The 25625-nt window shown below is 47.8% G+C and overlaps 1 protein-coding gene across 1 annotated transcript in view; it reads right to left on the reverse strand.

Annotated features, from left to right (window-relative positions):
* Positions 1-25625, reverse strand: part of ehbp1 (EH domain binding protein 1) — a 390693-nt gene that overhangs the window by 300144 nt on the left and 64924 nt on the right. Inside the window, exons 6-7 of the mRNA XM_071394516.1 lie at positions 15125-15306; positions 3307-3446 (exon numbers count right to left, since the gene is read on the reverse strand). Of these exons, the coding sequence (XP_071250617.1) occupies positions 3307-3446; positions 15125-15306 (322 nt within the window). The remainder of the gene's footprint in view (positions 1-3306; positions 3447-15124; positions 15307-25625) is intronic.

A 25625-nucleotide genomic window follows, 5' to 3' on the forward strand; every position in this document is an offset into this window, starting at 1 on the left:
TGGCCACAACAACACCATGTGGCCACAACAACACCATGTGGCTACAACAACACCATGTGGCCACAACACCATGTGGCCACAACATCCCATACACCCACACCCATAAACACATCCCATAAACCCATACCCACAGACATGCACACATCCACACCCATAAACAGATCCCATACACCCACAGACATGCAGACATCCCATACACCCACATGCTGACCCACAAGCATCAGTAAAAAGAAAAAGAATAGGAACCCAAAAAGATCAGGAAGAGTGTTGGGTATTTCCGTTTATGCCTCAGTCAAAGCAGACTGTTAAGCTGTGGCTACAACAACACCACGTGGCCACAACACCAACATGTGGCCACAACAACACCATGTGGCCACAACACCACCATGTGGCCACAACACCACCATGTGGCCACAACACCACCATGTGGCCACAACACCACCATGTGGCCACAACACCACCATGTGGCCACAACAACACCATGTGGCCACAACAACACCATGTGGCCACAACAACACCATGTGGCCACAACACCACCATGTGGCCACAACACCACCATGTGGCCACAACACCACCATGTGGCCACAACACCACCATGTGGCCACAACAACACCATGTGGCCACAACAACACCATGTGGCCACAACAACACCATGTGGCCACAACACCACCATGTGGCCACAACAACACCATGTGGCCACAACAACACCACGTGGCTACAACAACACCATGTGGCCACAACAACACCATGTGGCCACAACAACACCATGTGGCTACAACAACACCATGTGGCCACAACAACACCACGTGGCCACAACAACACCATGTGGCTACAACAACACCATGTGGCCACAACAACACCATGTGGCTACAACAACACCATGTGGCTACAACAACACCATGTGGCCACAACAACACCATGTGGCCACAACACCACCATGTGGCCACAACAACACCATGTGGCCACAACAACACCATGTGGCTACAACAACACCATGTGGCCACAACAACACCATGTGGCTACAACAACACCATGTGGCTACAACACCACCATGTGGCTACAACACCACCATGTGGCCACAACACCACCATGTGGCCACAACACCACCATGTGGCCACAACACCACCATGTGGCCACAACACCACCATGTGGCCACAACACCACCATGTGGCCACAACACCACCATGTGGCCACAACACCACCATGTGGCTACAACAACACCACGTGGCTACAACAACACCACGTGGCCACAACACCACCATGTGGCCACAACAACACCATGTGGCCACAACACCACCATGTGGCCACAACACCATGTGGCCACAACACCACCATGTGGCCACAACAACACCATGTGGCTACAACAACACCACGTGGCCACAACACCACCATGTGGCCACAACAACACCATGTGGCCACAACACCACCATGTGGCCACAACACCATGTGGCCACAACACCACCATGTGGCCACAACAACACCATGTGGCCACAACACCACCATGTGGCCACAACACCACCATGTGGCCACAACAACACCATGTGGCCACAACAACACCATGTGGCCACAACAACACCATGTGGCCACAACACCATGTGGCTACAACACCACCATGTGGCCACAACACCACCATGTGGCCACAACAACACCATGTGGCCACAACAACACCATGTGGCTACAACAACACCATGTGGCCACAACACCATGTGGCCACAACACCACCATGTGGCCACAACACCATGTGGCTACAACAACACCATGTGGCTACAACACCACCATGTGGCTACAACACCACCATGTGGCCACAACACCACCATGTGGCCACAACACCACCATGTGGCCACAACACCACCATGTGGCCACAACACCACCATGTGGCCACAACACCACCATGTGGCCACAACACCACCATGTGGCCACAACACCACCATGTGGCCACAACAACACCATGTGGCTACAACAACACCACGTGGCCACAACACCACCATGTGGCCACAACAACACCATGTGGCCACAACACCACCATGTGGCCACAACACCATGTGGCCACAACACCACCATGTGGCAACAACAACACCATGTGGCCACAACACCACCATGTGGCCACAACACCACCATGTGGCCACAACACCATGTGGCCACAACACCACCATGTGGCCACAACACCACCATGTGGCCACAACAACACCATGTGGCCACAACACCACCATGTGGCCACAACAACACCATGTGGCCACAACACCACCATGTGGCCACAACAACACCATGTGGCTACAACAACACCACGTGGCAACAACACCACCATGTGGCCACAACAACACCATGTGGCCACAACACCACCATGTGGCCACAACACCATGTGGCCACAACACCACCATGTGGCAACAACAACACCATGTGGCCACAACACCACCATGTGGCCACAACACCACCATGTGGCCACAACACCATGTGGCCACAACACCACCATGTGGCCACAACAACACCATGTGGCCACAACAACACCATGTGGCCACAACACCACCATGTGGCCACAACACCATGTGGCTACAACACCACCATGTGGCCACAACAACACCATGTGGCCACAACACCACCATGTGGCTACAACACCACCATGTGGACACAACAACACCATGTGGCTACAACAACACCATGTGGCCACAACAACACCATGTGGCCACAACACCACCATGTGGCCACAACACCATGTGGCTACAACACCACCATGTGGCCACAACAACACCATGTGGCCACAACAACACCATGTGGCTACAACAACACCATGTGGCCACAACACCACCATGTGGCCACAACACCACCATGTGGACACAACAACACCATGTGGCTACAACAACACCATGTGGCCACAACACCACCATGTGGCCACAACAACACCATGTGGCCACAACAACACCATGTGGCCACAACACCACCATGTGGCCACAACAACACCATGTGGCCACAACAACACCATGTGGCTACAACAACACCATGTGGCCACAACAACACCATGTGGCCACAACAACACCATGTGGCTACAACAACACGATGACTGGATGAATCTACATGATGCTTAGAAGCCCTCAGCTGTAGAATCCGTGTTCTTCGTGGGTGTTACTACATGCCCTCGTGGTCTTCTGATGACAAAACGCTCTTTATAAGTACTCTTATTGAAGCAGGAAGTCTCACTGAGGTCAGACGACCTTTTACAACGGAGGGGGAGATTTGCTGCATTTCACCTGTGATCTCAGCAGCTTCTTCTGGTCTTCTTAACAAATAAAGGTTGTGTGTGTAACCACTCACCTGTGATCTTAGCAGCCTTCTCCTCCTGGTTGGCCCTGTTCTCCTCATTCTCCTCGTCCTCCTCCTCAAAGTCATCCAGGTTACCGATATCGGCCTGCTTCATACTCATCAGGCTGGCCAGGCTCTGCATGTCCTCGTCACTGAGACACACACAGACACAGACACACACAGACACAGACAGACAGAGACAGACAGAGACAGACAGAGACAGACAGAGACAGACAGAGACAGACAGAGACAGACCGAGACAGACCGAGACAGAGAGACAGAGAGACAATCAGATTTTATTTGTGACAAATCTAACAAAGAGAAACCACAACATACAGCCATTTTGTAAAGGCCAACATCGCTCTCTCTCTCTCTCATAGCAGACAACCATCTCACAGGGGAGAGAGGACGATCTCAAACCTACTGTAAAACCATGTAACACATCAAGTCTCAGGACGTACAGGGAACATCACGACCTGTCTATAGTGTTATTAAACAGGTAATATCACGACCTGTCTATAGAGTTATTAAACAGGTAATATCACGACCTGTCTATAGAGTGTTATTAAACAGGTAATATCACGACCTGTCTATAGAGTTATTAAACAGGTAATATCACGACCTGTCTATAGTGTTATTAAACAGGTAATATCACGACCTGTCTATAGAGTTATTAAACAGGTAATATCACGACCTGTCTATAGAGTTATTAAACAGGTAATATCACGACCTGTCTATAGAGTTATTAAACAGGTAATATCACGACCTGTCTATAGTGTGTTATTAAACAGGTAATATCACGACCTGTCTATAGAGTGTTATTAAACAGGTAATATCACGACCTGTCTATAGAGTGTTATTAAACAGGTAATATCACGACCTGTCTATAGAGTGTTATTAAACAGGTAATATCACGACCTGTCTATAGTGTTATTAAACAGGTAATATCACGACCTGTCTATAGAGTCTTATTAAACAGGGAGTAGTGAGAGGAAGAGAAACAGAGAGAAAATTAAGAGGGAGAGAGAGAGACGGACAGAGAGAAGGTGACAGAGAGAGAAAGGGAGGGATGGAGACTGACAGAGAGAGGGTGACAGAGAGAGAAAGAGAGAGATGGAACAGAGAGAGACACGGACAGAGAGAGACATGGACAGAGAGAGACACGGACAGAGAGAGACACGGACAGAGAGAGACACGGACAGAGAGAGGGAGAGATGGACCAGAGAGAGAGAGTACTACTCTCCTGTCTGTAAGCATAGTGTCCTTCATGCGGTGGCTGCTGAGGAAACAAAATGTGCACGTGTGTGTGTGTGTGTGTGTGTGTGTGTGTGTGTGTGTGTGTGTGTGTGTGTGTGTGTGTGTGTGTGTGTGTGTGTGTGTGTGTGTGTGTGTGTGTGTGTGTGTGTGTGTTTCTGTATGCACATGCAGTTATGTTTCTGTGGGTGCGTTTGTGTGTATGAGGGGGCAAGGAGGAAACACACTCTGCCGAGGGGTTTCACATCCAGACACCACCAGATAGATAACACTCTGGGATTAACTCTCTCTCCTTCCCTCTCCCCCACCACCACCTCTCTCCCCCTCTCTCTCCCTCTCTCTCTCTCTCTCTCTCTCTCTCTCTCTCTCTCTCCTTCCCTCTCCCCCACCACCACCTCTCTCCCCCTCTCTCCTCTCTCTCTCTCTCTCTCTCTCTCTCTCTCTCTCTCTCTCTCTCTCTCTCTCTCTCTCTCTCTCCTCTCTCTCTCTCTCTCCTTCCCTCTCCCCCACCACCACCTCTCTCCCCCTGGCTCTCTCTCTCTCCTTCCCTCTCCCCCACCACCACCTCTCTCCCCCTGGCTCTCTCTCTCTCTCCTTCCCTCTCCCCCACCACCTCTCTCTCTCTCTCTCTCTCTCTCTCTCTCTCTCTCTCTCTCTCTCTCTCTCTCTCTCTCTCTCTCTCTCTCTCTCTCTCTCCCCCACCACCACCTCTCTCCCCCTGGCTCTCTCTCTCTCTCCTTCCCTCTCCCCCACCACCACCTCTCTCCTCCTGTCTCTCTCTCTCTCTCTCCTTCCCTCTCCCCCACCACCACCTCTCTCCCCCTGTCTCTCTCTCTCTCCTTCCCTCTCCCCCACCACCACCTCTCTCCCACCTCTCTCTCTCTCTCCTTCCCTCTCCCCCACCACCACCTCTCTCCCCCTGTCTCTCTCTCTCTCTCTCGCTCTCCTTCCCTCTCCCCCCTGGCTCTCTCTCTCCTCTCCTTCCCTCTCCCCCACCACCACCTCTCTCCCCCTGTCTCTCTCTCTCTCCTTCCCTCTCCCCCACCACCACCTCTCCCCCACCTCTCACCTCTCTCCCCCCTCTCTCTCTCTCTCTCTCTCTCTCTCTCTCTCCTTCCCTCTCCCCCACCACCACCTCTCTCCCCCTGTCTCTCTCTCTCTCTCTCGCTCTCCTTCCCTCTCCCCCACCACCACCTCTCTCGCTCTCCTTCCCTCTCCCCCACCACCACATCTCTCCCCCTGTCTCTCTCTCTCTCTCCCTCTCTCTCTCTCTCTCTCTCTCTCCTTCCCTCTCCCCCACCACCACCTCTCTCCCCCTGTCTCTCTCTCTCTCTCTGCTCTCCTTCCCTCTCCCCCACCACCACCTCTCTCCCCCTGGCTCTCTCTCTCGCTCTCCTTCCCTCTCCCCCACCACCACCTCTCTCCCCCTGTCTCTCTCTCTCTCCTTCCCTCTCCCCCACCACCACCTCTCTCCCACCTCTCTCTCTCTCTCTCTCTCTCTCTCTCCTTCCCTCTCCCCCACCACCACCTCTCTCCCCCTGGCTCTCTCTCTCTCTCGCTCTCCTTCCCTCTCCCCCACCACCACCTCTCTCCCCCTGGCTCTCTCTCTCGCTCTCCTTCCCTCTCCCCCACCACCACATCTCTCCCCCTCTCTCTCTCTCTCTCTCTCTCTCTCTCTCTCTCTCTCTCTCTCTCTCTCTCTCTCTCTCTCTCGCTCTCCCTCTCCCCCACCACCACATCTCTCCCCCTGGCTCTCTCTCTCGCTCTCCTTCCCTCTCCCCCACCACCACCACTCTCCCCCTGGCTCTCGCTCTCTCTCTCTCACTCGTCCTCTCTCTCACTCGTCCTGTCTCTCACTCGTCCCGTCTCTCACTCGTCCTGTCTCTCACTCGTCCTGTCTCTCACTCGTCCTGTCTCTCACTCGTCCTGTCTCTCACTCGTCCTGTCTCTCACTCCTTCCATCTCCCCCACCTCTCTTTCTCCTCCCCTCTCTCACTCCTTTCCTTTCCCCAACCACCTATATTTCTCTCTCTCCTTCATAAATAAATACAGTGGTCTTTTCTGTGGTGGCAGGCCAGGAAGCAGGTCAGACAACAGCAGCAGGCCAGACCACAGCAGCAGGTCAGACAACAGCAGCAGGCCAGACAACAGCAGCAGGTCAGACAACAGCAGCAGGTCAGACACCAGCAGCAGGCCAGACAACAGCAGCAGGCCAGGAGGCAGGTCAGACCACAGCAGCAGGCCAGACCAAGCAGCAGGTCAGACAACAGCAGCAGGCCAGACAACAGCAGCAGGTCAGACAACAGCAGCAGGTCAGACACCAGCAGCAGGCCAGACAACAGCAGCAGGCCAGGAAGCAGGTCAGACAACAGCAGCAGGCCAGACCACAGCAGCAGGTCAGACAACAGCAGCAGGCCAGACAACAGCAGCAGGTCAGACAACAGCAGCAGGTCAGACACCAGCAGCAGGCCAGACAACAGCAGCAGGCCAGGAGGCAGGTCAGACCACAGCAGCAGGTCAGACAACAGCAGCAGGCCAGACAACAGCAGCAGGCCAGGAAGCAGGTCAGACAACAGCAGCAGGTCAGACAACAGCAGCAGGCCAGACAACAGCAGCAGGCCAGACAACAGCAGCAGGTCAGACACCAGCAGCAGGTCAGACACCAGCAGCAGGCCAGACAACAGCAGCAGGTCAGACAACAGCAGCAGGTCAGACAACAGCAGCAGGTCAGACAACAGCAGCAGGCCAGACCACAGCAGCAGGTCAGACAACAGCAGCAGGCCAGACAACAGCAGCAGGCCAGACCACAGCAGCAATAGAAGCTGATTTGAACTGATGTAATGGAGTTTATTTGTGTGCAGTGACATGGTTCTCTGAAGGGTTAAGAGGGGTCACACACTGCCACTCCCCGGTTCCTCTACACAACAAAAGAGCTGGCGCTGTTTTAACTGGCTGTGTGACAGCAAGCTCATACAAAATAGCACTTGGCTTTATCAAAGGGACCGAGGAGAGAGAGAGAGCATAGAAAGAGAGCATAAAAGAGAGAGAACACACAGAGAGAGAGAGAGACAGAGAGAGAGAGAGACAGAGAGAGAGAGAGACAGAATGCTGGAGAGAATATGGATCCATTGAATGAGAGATATTGTCATTCTGAAGCCGGGGTGACTAGAGGTTAATTCCTCCAGCTGATTGGTGCTATACAGAGGCCGGTAGTATGTACACAGAGGCCGGTAGAATGTACACAGAGGCCGGTAGTATGTACACAGAGGCCGGTAGAATGTACACAGAGGCCGGTAGTATGTACACAGAGGCCGGTAGAATGTACACAGAGGCCGGTAGAATGTATACAGAGGCCGGTAGAATGTACACAGAGGCCGGTAGAATGTACACAGAGGCCGGTAGAATGTACACAGAGGCCGGTAGAATGTACACAGAGGCCGGTAGAATGTACACAGAGGCCGGTAGAATGTACACAGAGGCCGGTAGTATGTACACACTGAGGCAGGTATTATACTGAGACCGGTATTATACTGAGACTGGTATTACACTGAGACTGGTATTATACTGAGACTGGTATTATACTGAGACCGGTATTATACTGAGACCGGTATTATACTGAGACTGGTATTATACTGAGACCGGTATTATACTGAGACCGGTATTATACTGAGACTGGTATTATACTGAGACCGGTATTACACACTGAGACTGGTATTATACTGAGACTGGTATTATACTGAGACTGGTATTATACTGAGACCGGTATTACACTGAGACCGGTATTACACTGAGACTGGTATTATACTGAGACCGGTATTACACTGAGACTGGTATTATACTGAGACTGGTATTATACTGAGACTGGTATTATACTGAGACTGGTATTACACACTGAGACTGGTATTATACTGAGACTGGTATTATACTGAGACTGGTATTACACTGAGACTGGTATTACACACTGAGACCGGTATTACACACTGAGACCGGTATTATACTGAGACTGGTATTATACTGAGACCGGTATTACACTGAGACTGGTATTATACTGAGACTGGTATTATACTGAGACTGGTATTATACTGAGACTGGTATTATACTGAGACTGGTATTACACACTGAGACTGGTATTACACACTGAGACTGGTATTATACTGAGACTGGTATTACACACTGAGACTGGTATTATACTGAGACTGGTATTATACTGAGACTGGTATTACACTGAGACTGGTATTACACACTGAGACTGGTATTATACTGAGACTGGTATTATACTGAGACTGGTATTACACTGAGACTGGTATTACACACTGAGACCGGTATTACACACTGAGACCGGTATTATACTGAGACTGGTATTATACTGAGACCGGTATTACACTGAGACCGGTATTATACTGAGACTGGTATTATACTGAGACTGGTATTATACTGAGACTGGTATTATACTGAGACTGGTATTATACTGAGACTGGTATTACACACTGAGACTGGTATTACACACTGAGACTGGTATTACACTGAGACTGGTATTACACACTGAGACTGGTATTATACTGAGACTGGTATTACACACTGAGACTGGTATTACACTGAGACTGGTATTACACACTGAGACCGGTATTACACTGAGACTGGTATTACACTGAGACCGGTATTATACTGAGACTGGTATTATACTGAGACTGGTATTATACTGAGACTGGTATTATACTGAGACTGGTATTACACACTGAGACTGGTATTATACTGAGACTGGTATTATACTGAGACTGGTATTATACTGAGACTGGTATTATACTGAGACCGGTATTACACACTGAGACCGGTATTACACTGAGACCGGTATTATACTGAGACCGGTATTACACTGAGACTGGTATTATACTGAGACTGGTATTATACTGAGACTGGTATTATACTGAGACTGGTATTATACTGAGACTGGTATTACACACTGAGACTGGTATTATACTGAGACTGGTATTATACTGAGACCGGTATTATACTGAGACCGGTATTATACTGAGACCGGTATTATACTGAGACCGGTATTATACTGAGACCGGTATTATACTGAGACTGGTATTACACTGAGACTGGTATTATACTGAGACTGGTATTATACTGAGACTGGTATTATACTGAGACTGGTATTATACTGAGACTGGTATTACACACTGAGACTGGTATTATACTGAGACTGGTATTATACTGAGACTGGTATTATACTGAGACTGGTATTACACTGAGACTGGTATTATACTGAGACTGGTATTACACTGAGACCGGTATTATACTGAGACTGGTATTATACTGAGACTGGTATTACACACTGAGACTGGTATTATACTGAGACTGGTATTATACTGAGACTGGTATTATACTGAGACTGGTATTACACTGAGACTGGTATTATACTGAGACTGGTATTATACTGAGACCGGTATTATACTGAGACTGGTATTATACTGAGACTGGTATTACACACTGAGACTGGTATTATACTGAGACTGGTATTATACTGAGACTGGTATTACACACTGAGACTGGTATTATACTGAGACTGGTATTACACTGAGACTGGTATTACACTGAGACTGGTATTATACTGAGACTGGTATTATACTGAGACCGGTATTATACTGAGACTGGTATTATACTGAGACTGGTATTACACACTGAGACTGGTATTATACTGAGACTGGTATTATACTGAGACTGGTATTACACACTGAGACTGGTATTATACTGAGACTGGTATTACACTGAGACTGGTATTATACTGAGACTGGTATTATACTGAGACCGGTATTATACTGAGACTGGTATTATACTGAGACTGGTATTATACTGAGACTGGTATTACACACTGAGACTGGTATTATACTGAGACAGGTATTATACTGAGACCGGTATTATACTGAGACCGGTATTATACTGAGACTGGTATTATACTGAGACTGGTATTACACACTGAGACTGGTATTATACTGAGACTGGTATTATACTGAGACTGGTATTACACACTGAGACTGGTATTATACTGAGACCGGTATTATACTGAGACAGGTATTATACTGAGACCGGTATTATACTGAGACTGGTATTATACTGAGACTGGTATTACACACTGAGACTGGTATTATACTGAGACTGGTATTATACTGAGACTGGTATTATACTGAGACTGGTATTACACACTGAGACTGGTATTATACTGAGACAGGTATTATACTGAGACCGGTATTATACTGAGACTGGTATTATACTGAGACTGGTATTACACACTGAGACTGGTATTATACTGAGACTGGTATTATACTGAGACTGGTATTATACTGAGACTGGTATTATACTGAGACCGGTATTATACTGAGACCGGTATTATACTGAGACCGGTATTACACTGAGACTGGTATTATACTGAGACTGGTATTACACACTGAGACCGGTATTATACTGAGACAGGTATTACACACTGAGACTGGTATTATACTGAGACCGGTATTATACTGAGACCGGTATTATACTGAGACTGGTATTATACTGAGACTGGTATTACACTGAGACTGGTATTATACTGAGACCGGTATTATACTGAGACTGGTATTACACTGAGACTGGTATTATACTGAGACTGGTATTATACTGAGACCGGTATTATACTGAGACTGGTATTACACTGAGACTGGTATTATACTGAGACCGGTATTATACTGAGACTGGTATTACACACTGAGACTGGTATTATACTGAGACTGGTATTATACTGAGACTGGTATTATACTGAGACTGGTATTACACACTGAGACTGGTATTATACTGAGACTGGTATTATACTGAGACCGGTATTATACTGAGACTGGTATTATACTGAGACTGGTATTATACTGAGACCGGTATTATACTGAGACCGGTATTATACTGAGACCGGTATTATACTGAGACTGGTATTATACTGAGACTGGTATTATACTGAGACTGGTATTACACACTGAGACTGGTATTATACTGAGACTGGTATTATACTGAGACTGGTATTACACACTGAGACCGGTATTATACTGAGACTGGTATTACACACTGAGACTGGTATTATACTGAGACTGGTATTACACACTGAGACTGGTATTATACTGAGACCGGTATTATACTGAGACCGGTATTATACTGAGACCGGTATTACACTGAGACTGGTATTATACTGAGACTGGTATTATACTGAGACTGGTATTATACTGAGACCGGTATTACACACTGAGACCGGTATTACACACTGAGACCGGTATTATACTGAGACTGGTATTATACTGACACCGGTATTACACTGAGACTGGTATTATACTGAGACTGGTATTATACTGAGACTGGTATTATACTGAGACCGGTATTACACACTGAGACCGGTATTATACTGAGACTGGTATTATACTGAGACCGGTATTATACTGAGACTGGTATTATACTGAGACTGGTATTATACTGAGACTGGTATTACACACTGAGACTGGTATTATACTGAGACTGGTATTATACTGAGACTGGTATTATACTGAGACTGGTATTACACTGAGACTGGTATTATACTGAGACTGGTATTACACTGAGACCGGTATTATACTGAGACTGGTATTATACTGAGACTGGTATTACACACTGAGACTGGTATTATACTGAGACTGGTATTATACTGAGACTGGTATTATACTGAGACTGGTATTACACTGAGACTGGTATTATACTGAGACTGGTATTATACTGAGACTGGTATTATACTGAGACTGGTATTATACTGAGACTGGTATTACACACTGAGACTGGTATTATACTGAGACCGGTATTATACTGAGACTGGTATTACACACTGAGACTGGTATTATACTGAGACTGGTATTACACACTGAGACTGGTATTATACTGAGACCGGTATTACACACTGAGACCGGTATTACACACTGAGACCGGTATTATACTGAGACTGGTATTATACTGAGACCGGTATTACACTGAGACTGGTATTATACTGAGACCGGTATTATACTGAGACTGGTATTATACTGAGACTGGTATTATACTGAGACTGGTATTATACTGAGACTGGTATTACACACTGAGACTGGTATTATACTGAGACTGGTATTATACTGAGACTGGTATTATACTGAGACCGGTATTACACACTGAGACTGGTATTATACTGAGACTGGTATTATACTGAGACTGGTATTATACTGAGACTGGTATTACACACTGAGACTGGTATTATACTGAGACTGGTATTATACTGAGACTGGTATTACACACTGAGACTGGTATTATACTGAGACCGGTATTATACTGAGACAGGTATTATACTGAGACCGGTATTATACTGAGACTGGTATTATACTGAGACTGGTATTACACACTGAGACTGGTATTATACTGAGACCGGTATTACACACTGAGACCGGTATTACACACTGAGACCGGTATTATACTGAGACTGGTATTATACTGAGACCGGTATTATACTGAGACTGGTATTATACTGAGACCGGTATTACACTGAGACTGGTATTATACTGAGACCGGTATTATACTGAGACTGGTATTATACTGAGACCGGTATTATACTGAGACTGGTATTATACTGAGACCGGTATTATACTGAGACTGGTATTACACACTGAGACTGGTATTATACTGAGACTGGTATTACACACTGAGACTGGTATTATACTGAGACCGGTATTACACACTGAGACCGGTATTACACACTGAGACCGGTATTATACTGAGACTGGTATTATACTGAGACCGGTATTATACTGAGACTGGTATTATACTGAGACCGGTATTACACTGAGACTGGTATTATACTGAGACCGGTATTATACTGAGACTGGTATTATACTGAGACCGGTATTACACTGAGACTGGTATTATACTGAGACCGGTATTACACTGAGACTGGTATTACACACTGAGATACTGAGACTGGTATTATACTGAGACTGGTATTATACTGAGACCGGTATTACACACTGAGACCGGTATTACACACTGAGACCGGTATTATACTGAGACCGGTATTATACTGAGACCGGTATTATACTGAGACTGGTATTACACTGAGACTGGTATTATACTGAGACTGGTATTACACACTGAGACTGGTATTATACTGAGACTGGTATTACACTGAGACTGGTATTATACTGAGACTGGTATTATACTGAGACTGGTATTATACTGAGACTGGTATTATACTGAGACTGGTATTACACACTGAGACTGGTATTATACTGAGACTGGTATTATACTGAGACTGGTATTATACTGAGACTGGTATTATACTGAGACTGGTATTATACTGAGACTGGTATTATACTGAGACTGGTATTATACTGAGACTGGTATTACACACTGAGACCGGTATTACACTGAGACTGGTATTATACTGAGACTGGTATTATACTGAGACTGGTATTATACTGAGACTGGTATTATACTGAGACTGGTATTATACTGAGACTGGTATTATACTGAGACTGGTATTATAGCCCTGTTTGTATTGTGGACGGCAGGAGGACTTCAGCAGAAATCACAAACACTCTCTATTCATTTCTTCTGCCGTTACTCTCTATGGAATGCAGGGAAGGAAATGGAATACGTATAGACTGTATCCACACAACAAAAGAGAGGGAGAGAGAGAGAGGAGGGTGAGAACAACAGAAGAGGAAGTAGGACGACAGACAAGGGAAAGAAACAGAGATAGGAACTGATATGGAAGAGAGAGAAAAAGACAAGAGTAGAAAAAGACAAGTTCAAGGAGGATAGATGTTCATGGGGCTAGATTTGGGGGGGGTTGACTTTTGAGAAGGGAGCATATTTACGTGGCCTTGCCGTGTGTGTGGACTTACGTGGCCTTGCCGTGTGTGTGTGTGGACTTACGTGGCCTTGCCGTGTGTGTGTGTGGACTTACGTGGCCTTGCCGTGTGTGTGTGTGTGTGGACTTACGTGGCCTTGCCGTGTGTGTGGACTTACGTGGCCTTGCCGTGTGTGTGTGTGTGGACTTACGTGGCCTTGCCGTGTGTGTGTGTGGACTTACGTGGCCTTGCCGTGTGTGTGTGTGTGGACTTACGTGGCCTTGCCGTGTGTGTGTGTGTGGACTTACGTGGCCTTGCCGTGTGTGTGTGTGTGGACTTACGTGGCCTTGCCGTGTGTGTGTGTGTGGACTTACGTGGCCTTGCCGTGTGTGTGTGTGTGGACTTACGTGGCCTTGCCGTGTGTGTGTGTGTGTGTGGACTTACGTGGCCTTGCCGTGTGTGTGTGTGGACTTACGTGGCCTTGCCGTGTGTGTGTGTGTGTGGACTTACGTGGCCTTGCTGTGTGTGTGTGGACTTACGTGGCCTTGCTGTGTGTGTGTGTGGACTTACGTGGCGTGGCCTTGCTGTGTGTGTGTGTGGACTTACGTGGCCTTGCCGTGTGTGTGTGTGTGTGTGTGTGTGTGTGTGGACTTACGTGGCCTTGCCGTGTGTGTGTGTGTGGACTTACGTGGCCTTGCTGTGTGTGTGTGTGGACTTACGTGGCCTTGCCCTCACGGAGGAAGATGCAGGAGAGGGAGAACTGTAGCGTGGCAGACACCACCTTCTTGGAGAGGGGCTTGAACTTGAGCTTGACGTCCGTCTGTGTGGGCATGGGGCTGGCATACTGCTTCATGTTAATGCTGCTGCTGGCCAGCGCCTTTCTACGACCTGAAGGAGACTCCTGAGGGAGGGAGGGAGGGAGGGAAAGAGAGAGAGAGAAAGAGAGAGGGAGGGAGGGAGGGAGGGAGGGAGGGATAAATACTTGTTAAAATCTGGTGGATAGAGTGAAGGTGTTTTGTGCTGATGTAATGTCTAATAAAGGAGTCATATTGTATTCTGTCACCATCGCTCTACTTCACACAGCCTCTTCCCAGTGGCACCACATCTGAAACCATTGGACAGATGGAGAAAATAATGACATAAAGTCCCATTAGTAAAACTACCATACCAATCCAAACCGGTTCTGATCTCCAAAGTGCTTACAGGTAGGAGCTAGGGGTCGATATGGAACTGGGCCCATGTCACCATAGCCCTGGTAAAAGGCATCATGGGATTGGAACTAGAGAAGACCGATGTCCTGTGTTGTTCGCTGTTCACACAACACATGGAATTAAATAATGAAATGTCTTAGAGGGGAGGGGGGGTTACAACTTGGAAGTGAAAAATAGGCCAGCAGCTAATAGGCCAGCAGCTAATAGGCCAGCAGCTAAGTCTTGTCAGAATTCTAGATAAGGAACAAAACACACCTACACACCTACATACACCCAAAGATTTGAAAACCAAATAGTCGGGCTCCAAAAAACAATGATACATCTGGTCTCTCTCTCCTCTAGGTGTTAAACACTGATACATCTGGTCTCTCTCTCCTCTAGGTGTAAAACACTGATACATCTGGTCTCTCTCTCCTCTAGGTGTAAAACACTGATACATCTGGTCTCTCTCTCCTCTAGGTGTTAAACACTGATACATCTGGTCTCTCTCTCCTCTAGGTGTAAAACACTGATACATCTGGTCTCTCTCTCCTCTAGGTGTTAAACACTGATACATCTGGTCTCTCTCTCCTCTAGGTGTAAAACACTGATACATCTGGTCTCTCTCTCCTCTAGGTGTTAAACACTGATACATCTGGTCTCTCTCTCCTCTAGGTGTAAAACACTGATACATCTGGTCTCTCTCTCCTCTAGGTGTTAAACACTGATACATCTCTCTCTCCTCTAGGTGTTAAACACTGATACATCTGGTCTCTCTCTCCTCTACGTGTAGAGCTCTGCCTCGCTGTCAGAGAACAGAGGACCTCCATGCTGCCTCGTTGTCAGAGAACAGAGGACCTCTATGCTGCCTCGCTGTCAGAGAACAGAGGACCTCTATGCTGCCTCGCTGTCAGAGAACAGAGGACCTCTATGCTGCCTCGTTGTCAGAGAACAGAGGACCTCTATGCTGCCTCGTTGTCAGAGAACAGAGGACCTCTATGCTGCCTCGCTGTCAGAGAACAGAGGACCTCTATGCTGCCTCGCTGTCAGAGAACAGAGGACCTCTATGCTGCCTCGTTGTCAGAGAACAGAGGACCTCCATGCTGCCTCGCTGTCAGAGAACAGAGGACCTCCATGCTGCCTCGCTGTCAGAGAACAGAGGACCTCCATGCTGCCTCGCTGTCAGAGAACAGAGGACCTCCATGCTGCCTCGCTGTCAGAGAACAGAGGACCTCCATGCTGCCTCGCTGTCAGAGAACAGAGGACCTCTATGCTGCCTCGCCGGGCCATTCTGCCTTCTCTCTTTCTCTCCCCCGCTCGCTCACTTTTCTTTCTCTCTCGGTCGGCGTTGTGTCCTGGAAGCACTGGCTGGAGTTGTCAGTTAACCAGCTGTGTCTTTGGGGCACTGTGTGTGGGGAGGCAGGGAGTCAACTCTATCCAGCATAATAACTGAAGACTGCAGCTAAGTCACTATTCTAGATAGGGAACAACACACAGGAGAAATGAACCAGCGGCTGTCAAACTGAATCTCTCTCCATCTCTCTCTCCCTCTTACGGTCTGTCTCTCTTCATCTCTCTCTCCCTCTTACGGTCTGTCTCTCTCCATCTCTCTCTCCCTCTTACGGTCTGTCTCTCTTCAATTTCAATTCAATTCAATTCAAGGGGCTTTATTGGCATGGGAAACATGTGTTAACATTGCCAAAGCAAGTGAGGTAGGTAATATACAAAAGTCAAATAAACAATAAAAATGAACAGTAAACATTACACATACAGAAGTTTCAAAACAATAAAGACATTACAAATGTCATATTATATATATGCAGTGTTGTAACAATGTACAAATGGTTAAAGCACACAAGTTAAAATAAATAAACATAAATATGGGTTGTATTTACAGTGGTGTTTGTTCTTCACTGGTTGCCCTTTTCTTGTGGCAACAGGTCACAAATCTTGCTGCTGTGATGGCACACTGTGGAATTTCACCCAGTAGATATGGGAGTTTATCAAAATTGGATTTGTTTTCGAATTCTTTGTGGATCTCTCTCCATCTCACTGTCCCTCTCTCTCCATCTCACTGTCTCTCTCTCTCCATCTCACTGTCTCTCTCTCTCCATCTCACTGTCTCTCTCTCTCCATCTCACTGTCTCTCTCTCTCCATCTCACTGTATCTCTCTCTCCATCACACTGTCTCTCTCTCTCCATCTCACTGTCCCTCTCTCTCCATCTCACTGTCTCTATCTCTCCATCTCACTGTCTCTATCTCTCCATCTCACTGTCTCTCTCTCTCCATCTCACTGTATCTCTCTCTCCATCTCACTGTCCCTCTCTCTCCATCTCACTCTCTCTCTCCATCTCACTGTATCTCTCTCTCCATCTCACTGTCTCTCTCTCTCCATCTCACTGTATCTCTCTCTCCATCTCACTGTCTCTCTCTCTCCATCTCACTGTCCCTCTCTCTCCATCTCACTGTCTCTCTCTCTCCATCTCACTGTCTCTCTCTCTCCATCACACTGTCTCTCTCTCTCCATCACACTGTCTCTCTCTCTCCATCACACTGTCTCTCTCTAAATCACACTGTCTCTCTCTCTCCATCACACTGTCTCTCTCTCTTCATCTCACTCTCTCTCTCCATCTCACTGTCTCTCTCTCTCCATCCCTCTCTCTCCATCTCACTGTCTCTCTCTCTCCATCTCACCGTCTCTCTCTCTCCATCTCACTGTATCTCTCTCTCCACCACACTGTCTCTCTCTCTCCATCACACTGTCTCTCTCTCTCCATCTCACTGTCTCTCTCTCTCCATCACACTGTCTCTCTCTCTCCATCTCACTGTGTCTCTCTCTCCATCTCACTGTCTCTCTCCATCTCACTGTCTCTCTCTCTCTCCATCTCTGTCTCTCTCTCTCTCCATCTCACTGTCTCTCTCTCTCTCCATCTCACTGTCCCTCTCTCTCCATCTCACTGTCTCTCTCTCTCTCCATCTCACTGTCTCTCTCTCCATCTCACTGTCTCTCTCTCTCTCCATCTCACTGTCTCTCTCTCTCCATCACACTGTCTCTCTCTCTCCATCTCACTGTGTCTCTCTCTCCATCTCACTGTGTCTCTCTCTCCATCTCACTGTCTCTCTCTCTCTCCATCTCACTGTCTCTCTCTCTCCATCTCACTGTCCCTCTCTCTCCATCTCACTGTCTCTCTCTCTCCGTCTCTCTCTCTCCATCTCACTGTGTCTCTCCATCTCACTGTCTCTCTCTCTCCATCTCACTGTCAGTCTCTCTCCATCTCACTGTCTCTCTCTCGCTATCTCACTGTCTCTCTCTCGCCATCTCACTGTCTCTCTCTCGCCATCTCACTGTCTCTCTCTCGCCATCTCACTGTCTCTCTCTCGCCATCTCACTGTCTCTCTCTCGCCATCTCACTGTCTCTCTCTCGCCATCTCACTGTCTCTCTCTCGCCATCTCACTGTCTCTCTCTCGCCATCTCACTGTCTCTCTCTCGCCATCTCACTGTCTCTCTCTCGCCATCTCACTGTCTCTCTCTCGCCATCTCACTGTCTCTCTCTCTCCATCTCACTGTCTCTCTCTCGCCATCTCACTGTCTCTCTCTCGCCATCACACTGTGTCTCTCTCGCCATCTCACTGTCTCTCTCTCGCCATCTCACTGTCTCTCTCTCTCCATCTCACTGTCTCTCTCTCTCCATCTCACTGTCAGTCTCTCTCCATTTCACTGTCTCTCTCTCGCTATCTCACTGTCTCTCTCTCGCCATCTCACTGTCTCTCTCTCGCTATCTCACTGTCTGTCTCTCTCGCTATCTCACTGTCTCTCTCTCGCTATCTCACTGTCTCTCTCTCGCTATCTCACTGTCTCTCTCTCTCCATCTCACTGTATCTCACGGTCTGTCTCTCTCCATCTCACTGTCTCTCTCTCTCTCCATCTCACTGTCTCTCTCTCTCTCCATCTCACTGTCTGTCTCTCTTCTCTCTGTTTCTACTCTCCACATAACATATTGTAGCCAGTTGCAGGCCTCTATTCCATGTCAGTGTACAGTGTGTGTTTCAGTGTTTGAGGTTTTCCTGCAGCAGTTAATATCCTGGACTTCTCCTGTCTTTTAGTCTGCTATACCGTCACAGGCTAAATGAAACACAAACCCTAACAAGCACACACACACGTAGCCTATATGCTATTGAAAAAGCAGTAGAAAACCTCCCCAGTCCTTTAGGCAGCAGAACGGGCCCTAAAGAGTCAAGCTCTCCTGGGTACAATACCTCACAAGACCTCCGTTTCCCTCTCACACGTCACGCCATGTGTAGAGCAACACATGTACATAGACCACACACAATGGAGATGCTCTGATATGAGCTCTTTATATCGCTGCTGATGTCTTCACACACACCTACACGAGGCAGATACTTGACACTCGCTCGCTCTCCCTTTCTCCTCTCCCTCCCTCCATCTCCCTCCCTCCCTCGCCTCTCCCTTCCTCGCCTCTCCCTTTCTCCTCTCCCTCCCTCGATTTCCCTCCCTCCCTCGCCTCTCCCTTTCTCCTCTCCCTCCCTCCCTCGCTCTCCCTTTCTCGGTCTCCCTTTCTCCTCTCCCTCGCTCGGTCTCCCTTTCTCCTCTCCCTCGACTCTCCCTTTCTCTGGCGCTCCCTCTCCCTCTCAGCATTATCATAGAGGACCATGGGTAATTACACCCCAAAGACAGACACCTTCCTATTGATAAGTTCATGACATGTCATGGATGTTATTGAACTGATAGACAGACATATTACTCAGAGAGATGAGAGGAGAGCAGATATACACATCTACAATTCCAATTGGACCTGAAAAAGACAAAAGGAACCACACTGGCAAACCAACATCCCCCAAACACAACCCACTGCACCTCTACTCTACCAGGCCTGCCCACCTCTCCTCTCCCTTCCATCCATCCCTCCTGCCCACCTCCCCTCTCCCTTCCATCCCTCCCTCCTGCCCACCTCTCCTCTCCCTTCCATCCATCCCTCCTGCCCACCTCCCCTCTCCCTTCCATCCATCCCTCCTGCCCACCTCCCCTCCCCTCTCCCATCCATCCCTCCTGTCCTTCCCCATCTCACAGGAACGATTAGAAAAAGGTATTCGTCAAGCGACGCAGCCACTTGACATTTGTGTTGACATTTGAGCCTGGTTGAATCGTCCCTGTCTGGAAATACTAGTGCATCATGTCATCCCCCTGAAGAATACGAGAGCCTCAGAAAGCCCCTCTCCATCCTTATCATCCTCCAGATTAGGCCCTCACCATTATACTGAGCTAATAGTGCATGTAGATAGTTTAAGAAGGAATTTTCCAAATGCATCAAACACTTAAGAAGGGGATTTGGTATGGAACGTCGTCGTACAGGGGCCCTCTCGGAAGGGAAATACTTAAGAATATGTAAATGATTGTGAGGGAGAATAATAATAAGGGTTTAACGGAGGAGTCGGGAGGAGAACAATACAAATGGTGGTGTTGTCCCCGGATGGCGCTTGTCAATCAGGAAGAGAGAGAGATTAGGGGGTCTGAGACGGTGAAAGACACACACAGGTGTGCTGCACACGCAAACACACAAGCACACACACACACACACACACACACACACACACACACAATTAGGGGGTCAGAGAGGTTGATGTTACTGTGTAAAATGAAAGGGGAGGACAATAAAGTATTTTAATTTGTTACAGGCAGATATTACAACAATCAATACACTGGTACTCATTGGAGCTGCTGGAATGACTGAATACCTGAGTGGTGTCTGGAGGGGGGAGAGAGAGAGATACAGAGAGAGAGAGAGACAGAGAGAGAGAGAGAGAGAGAGAGAGAGAGAGAGAGAGAGAGAGAGAGAGAGAGAGAGAGAGAGAGAGAGAGAAAATAATGTTTACTGTAAATGTTTTATTGTCTATTTCACTTTAGCTTATTATCTATTTAACTTGCTTTGGCAATGTAAACATATGTTTCCCATGCCAATAAAGCCCTTCAATTGAAATTGAATTGAGAGAGCGGAGGGGAAGAGGGAGCGAGAGGGAGAGGGAGAGATAGAGGAGAGAGATAGCGGGGGAGGGGGAGATAGAGAAAGAGAGAGGGGAGAGAGCAAGAGAGAGGGGGAGAAAGAGATAGAGGAGGAGAGAGATAGCGGATAGCGGGAGAGTGCGAAAGAGAGCGAGAGAGAGAGAGATAGAGGAGAGAGATAGTGGGAGAGTGCGAAAGAGAGCGAGAGAGAGAGGAGAGAGATAGTGGGAGAGTGCGAAAGAGAGCGAGAGAGAGAGGAGAGAGATAGTGCGAAAGAGAGAGAGGAGAGAGATAGTGGGAGAGTGCGAAAGAGAGCGAGAGAGAGAGAGATAGAGGGAGAGTGCGAAAGAGAGCGAGAGAGAGATAGAGGAGCGAGATAGTGGGAGAGTGCGAAAGAGAGCGAGAGAGAGGAGAGAGTGCGAAAGAGAGCGAGAGAGAGGAGAGAGATAGTGGGAGAGAGCGAAAGAGAGCGAGAGAGAGATAGAGGAGCGAGATAGTGGGAGTGTGCGAAAGAGAGCGAGAGAGAGAGAGAGAGGAGAGAGATAGCGGGAGAGAGCGAAAGAGAGCGAGAGAGAAGGGTCTGGGTGGCTGTATGCTTCCCCCTAGCTGTTAATATGTGTTACTGCAGCTTCCCACTAAACTACCTCAGTCAGACCATGTTGCTTGATACTGTACTGCAGCTTCCCACTAAACTACCTCAGACAGACCATGTTGCTTGATACTGTACTGCAGCTTCCCACTAAACTACTAAAGTAGAGAGGGGGGGAGTCATTTAGGGTAGTGTGTAGTGTCTGTTAGGGTAGTGTCTGTTAGGGTAGTGTGTAGTGTCTGTTAGGGTAGTGTGTAGTGTCTGTTAGGGTAGTGTCTGTTAGGGTAGTGTGTAGTGTCTGTTAGGGTAGTGTGTAGTGTCTGTTAGGGTAGTGTGTAGCGTCTGTTAGGGTAGTGTGTAGTGTCTGTTAGGGTAGTGTCTGTTAGGGTAGTGTGTAGTGTCTGTTAGGGTAGTGTGTAGTGTCTGTTAGGGTAATGTGTAGTGTCTGTTAGGGTAGTGTGTAGTGTCTGTCAGGGTAGTGTGTAGTGTCTGTTAGGGTAGTGTGTAGTGTCTGTTAGGGTAGTGTGTAGTGTCTGTTAGGGTAGTGTGTAGTGTCTGTTAGGGTAGTGTGTAGTGTCTGTCAGGGTAGTGTGTAGTGTCTGTCAGGGTAGTGTGTAGTGTCTGTTAGGGTAGTGTGTGGCGTCTGTTAGGGTAGTGTGTGGCGTCTGTTAGGGTAGTGTGTAGCGTCTGTTAGGGTAGTGTGTAGCGTCTGTTAGGGTAGTGTGTAGCGTCTGTTAGGGTAGTGTGTAGCGTCTGTTAGGGTAGTGTGTAGCGTCTGTTAGGGTAGTGTGTAGCGTCTGTTAGGGTAGTGTGTAGCGTCTGTTAGGGTAGTGTGTAGCGTCTGTTAGGGTAGTGTGTAGCGTCTGTTAGGGTAGTGTCTGTTAGGGTAGTGTCTGTTAGGGTAGTGTGTAGTGTCTGTTAGGGTGGTGTGTAGTGTCTGTTAGGGTAGTGCGTAGTGTCTGTTAGGGTAGTGTGTAGTGTCTGTTAGGGTGGTGTGTAGTGTCTGTTAGGGTAGTGTGTAGTGTCTGTTAGGGTAGTGTGTAGTGTCTGTTAGGGTAGTGTGTAGTGTCTGTTAGGGTAGTGTGTAGTGTCTGTTAGGGTAGTGTCTGTTAGGGTAGTGTGTAGTGTCTGTTAGGGTAGTGTGTAGTGTCTGTTAGGGTAGTGTGTAGTGTCTGTTAGGGTAATGTGTAGTGTCTGTTAGGGTAGTGTGTAGTGTCTGTTAGGGTAGTGTGTAGCGTCTGTTAGGGTAGTGTGTAGTGTCTGTCAGGGTAGTGTGTAGTGTCTGTTAGGGTAGTGTGTAGTGTCTGTCAGGGTAGTGTGTAGTGTCTGTTAGGGTAGTGTCTGTTAGGGTAGTGTCTGTTAGGGTAGTGTCTGTTAGGGTAATGTGTAGTGTCTGTTAGGGTAGTGTGTAGTGTCTGTTAGGGTAATGTGTAGTGTCTGTTAGGGTAGTGTGTAGTGTCTGTTAGGGTAGTGTCTGTTAGGGTAGTGTCTGTTAGGGTAGTGTGTAGTGTCTGTTAGGGTAGTGTCTGTTAGGGTAGTGTGTAGTGTCTGTTAGGGTAGTGTCTGTTAGGGTAGTGTCTGTTAGGGTAATGTGTAGTGTCTGTTAGGGTAGTGTGTAGTGTCTGTTAGGGTAGTGTGTAGTGTCTGTTAGGGTAGTGTGTAGTGTCTGTTAGGGTAGTGTGTAGTGTCTGTTAGGGTAGTGTCTGTTAGGGTAGTGTCTGTTAGGGTAGTGTCTGTTAGGGTAATGTGTAGTGTCTGTTAGGGTAGTGTGTAGTGTCTGTTAGGGTAGTGTGTAGCGTCTGTTAGGGTAGTGTGTAGTGTCTGTTAGGGTAGTGTGTAGTGTCTGTTAGGGTAGTGTGTAGTGTCTGTTAGGGTAGTGTGTAGCGTCTGTTAGGGTAGTGTGTAGTGTCTGTTAGGGTAGTGTCTGTTAGGGTAGTGTGTAGTGTCTGTTAGGGTAGTGTGTAGTGTCTGTTAGGGTAATGTGTAGTGTCTGTTAGGGTAGTGTGTAGTGTCTGTTAGGGTAGTGTGTAGCGTCTGTTAGGGTAGTGTGTAGTGTCTGTCAGGGTAGTGTGTAGTGTCTGTTAGGGTAGTGTGTAGTGTCTGTCAGGGTAGTGTGTAGTGTCTGTTAGGGTAGTGTCTGTTAGGGTAGTGTCTGTTAGGGTAATGTGTAGTGTCTGTTAGGGTAGTGTGTAGTGTCTGTTAGGGTAGTGTGTAGTGTCTGTTAGGGTAGTGTGTAGTGTCTGTTAGGGTAGTGTGTAGTGTCTGTTAGGGTAGTGTGTAGTGTCTGTTAGGGTAGTGTGTAGTGTCTGTCAGGGTAGTGTGTAGCGTCTGTTAGGGTAGTGTGTAGCGTCTGTTAGGGTAGTGTCTGTTAGGGTAGTGTGTAGTGTCTGTTAGGGTAGTGTGTAGTGTCTGTCAGGGTAGTGTGTAGTGTCTGTTAGGGTAGTGTGTAGTGTCTGTTAGGGTAGTGTGTAGTGTCTGTTAGGGTAGTGTGTAGCGTCTGTTAGGGTAGTGTGTAGTGTCTGTTAGGGTAGTGTGTAGTGTCTGTTAGGGTAGTGTGTAGTGTCTGTTAGGGTAGTGTGTAGCGTCTGTTAGGGTAGTGTCTGTTAGGGTAGTGTGTAGTGTCTGTTAGGGTAGTGTGTAGTGTCTGTTAGGGTAGTGTGTAGTGTCTGTCAGGGTAGTGTGTAGTGTCTGTTAGGGTAGTGTGTAGTGTCTGTTAGGGTAGTGTGTAGTGTCTGTTAGGGTAGTGTGTAGCGTCTGTTAGGGTAGTGTGTAGTGTCTGTTAGGGTAGTGTGTAGTGTCTGTTAGGGTAGTGTGTAGTGTCTGTTAGGGTAATGTGTAGTGTCTGTTAGGGTAGTGTGTAGCGTCTGTTAGGGTAGTGTGTAGTGTCTGTCAGGGTAGTGTGTAGTGTCTGTTAGGGTAGTGTGTAGTGTCTGTCAGGGTAGTGTGTAGTGTCTGTTAGGGTAGTGTGTAGTGTCTGTTAGGGTAGTGTGTAGTGTCTGTTAGGGTAGTGTGTAGCGTCTGTTAGGGTAGTGTGTAGTGTCTGTTAGGGTAGTGTCTGTTAGGGTAGTGTGTAGTGTCTGTTAGGGTGGTGTGTAGTGTCTGTTAGGGTAGTGTGTAGCGTCTGTTAGGGTAGTGTGTAGTGTCTGTTAGGGTAGTGTGTAGTGTCTGTTAGGGTAGTGTGTAGTGTCTGTTAGGGTAGTGTGTAGTGTCTGTTAGGGTAATGTGTAGTGTCTGTTAGGGTAGTGTGTAGTGTCTGTTAGGGTAGTGTGTAGTGTCTGTTAGGGTAGTGTGTAGTGTCTGTTAGGGTAGTGTGTAGTGTCTGTTAGGGTAGTGTGTAGTGTCTGTTAGGGGGTGGTGTGTAGTGTCTGTTAGGGTGGTGTGTAGTGTCTGTTATAGGGTAGTGGGGCCCATAGGGTAGGT

Source organism: Salvelinus alpinus, chromosome 3 (genome assembly GCF_045679555.1).
Source record: "Salvelinus alpinus chromosome 3, SLU_Salpinus.1, whole genome shotgun sequence".
In the NCBI taxonomy this organism is placed as follows: domain Eukaryota; kingdom Metazoa; phylum Chordata; class Actinopteri; order Salmoniformes; family Salmonidae; genus Salvelinus; species Salvelinus alpinus.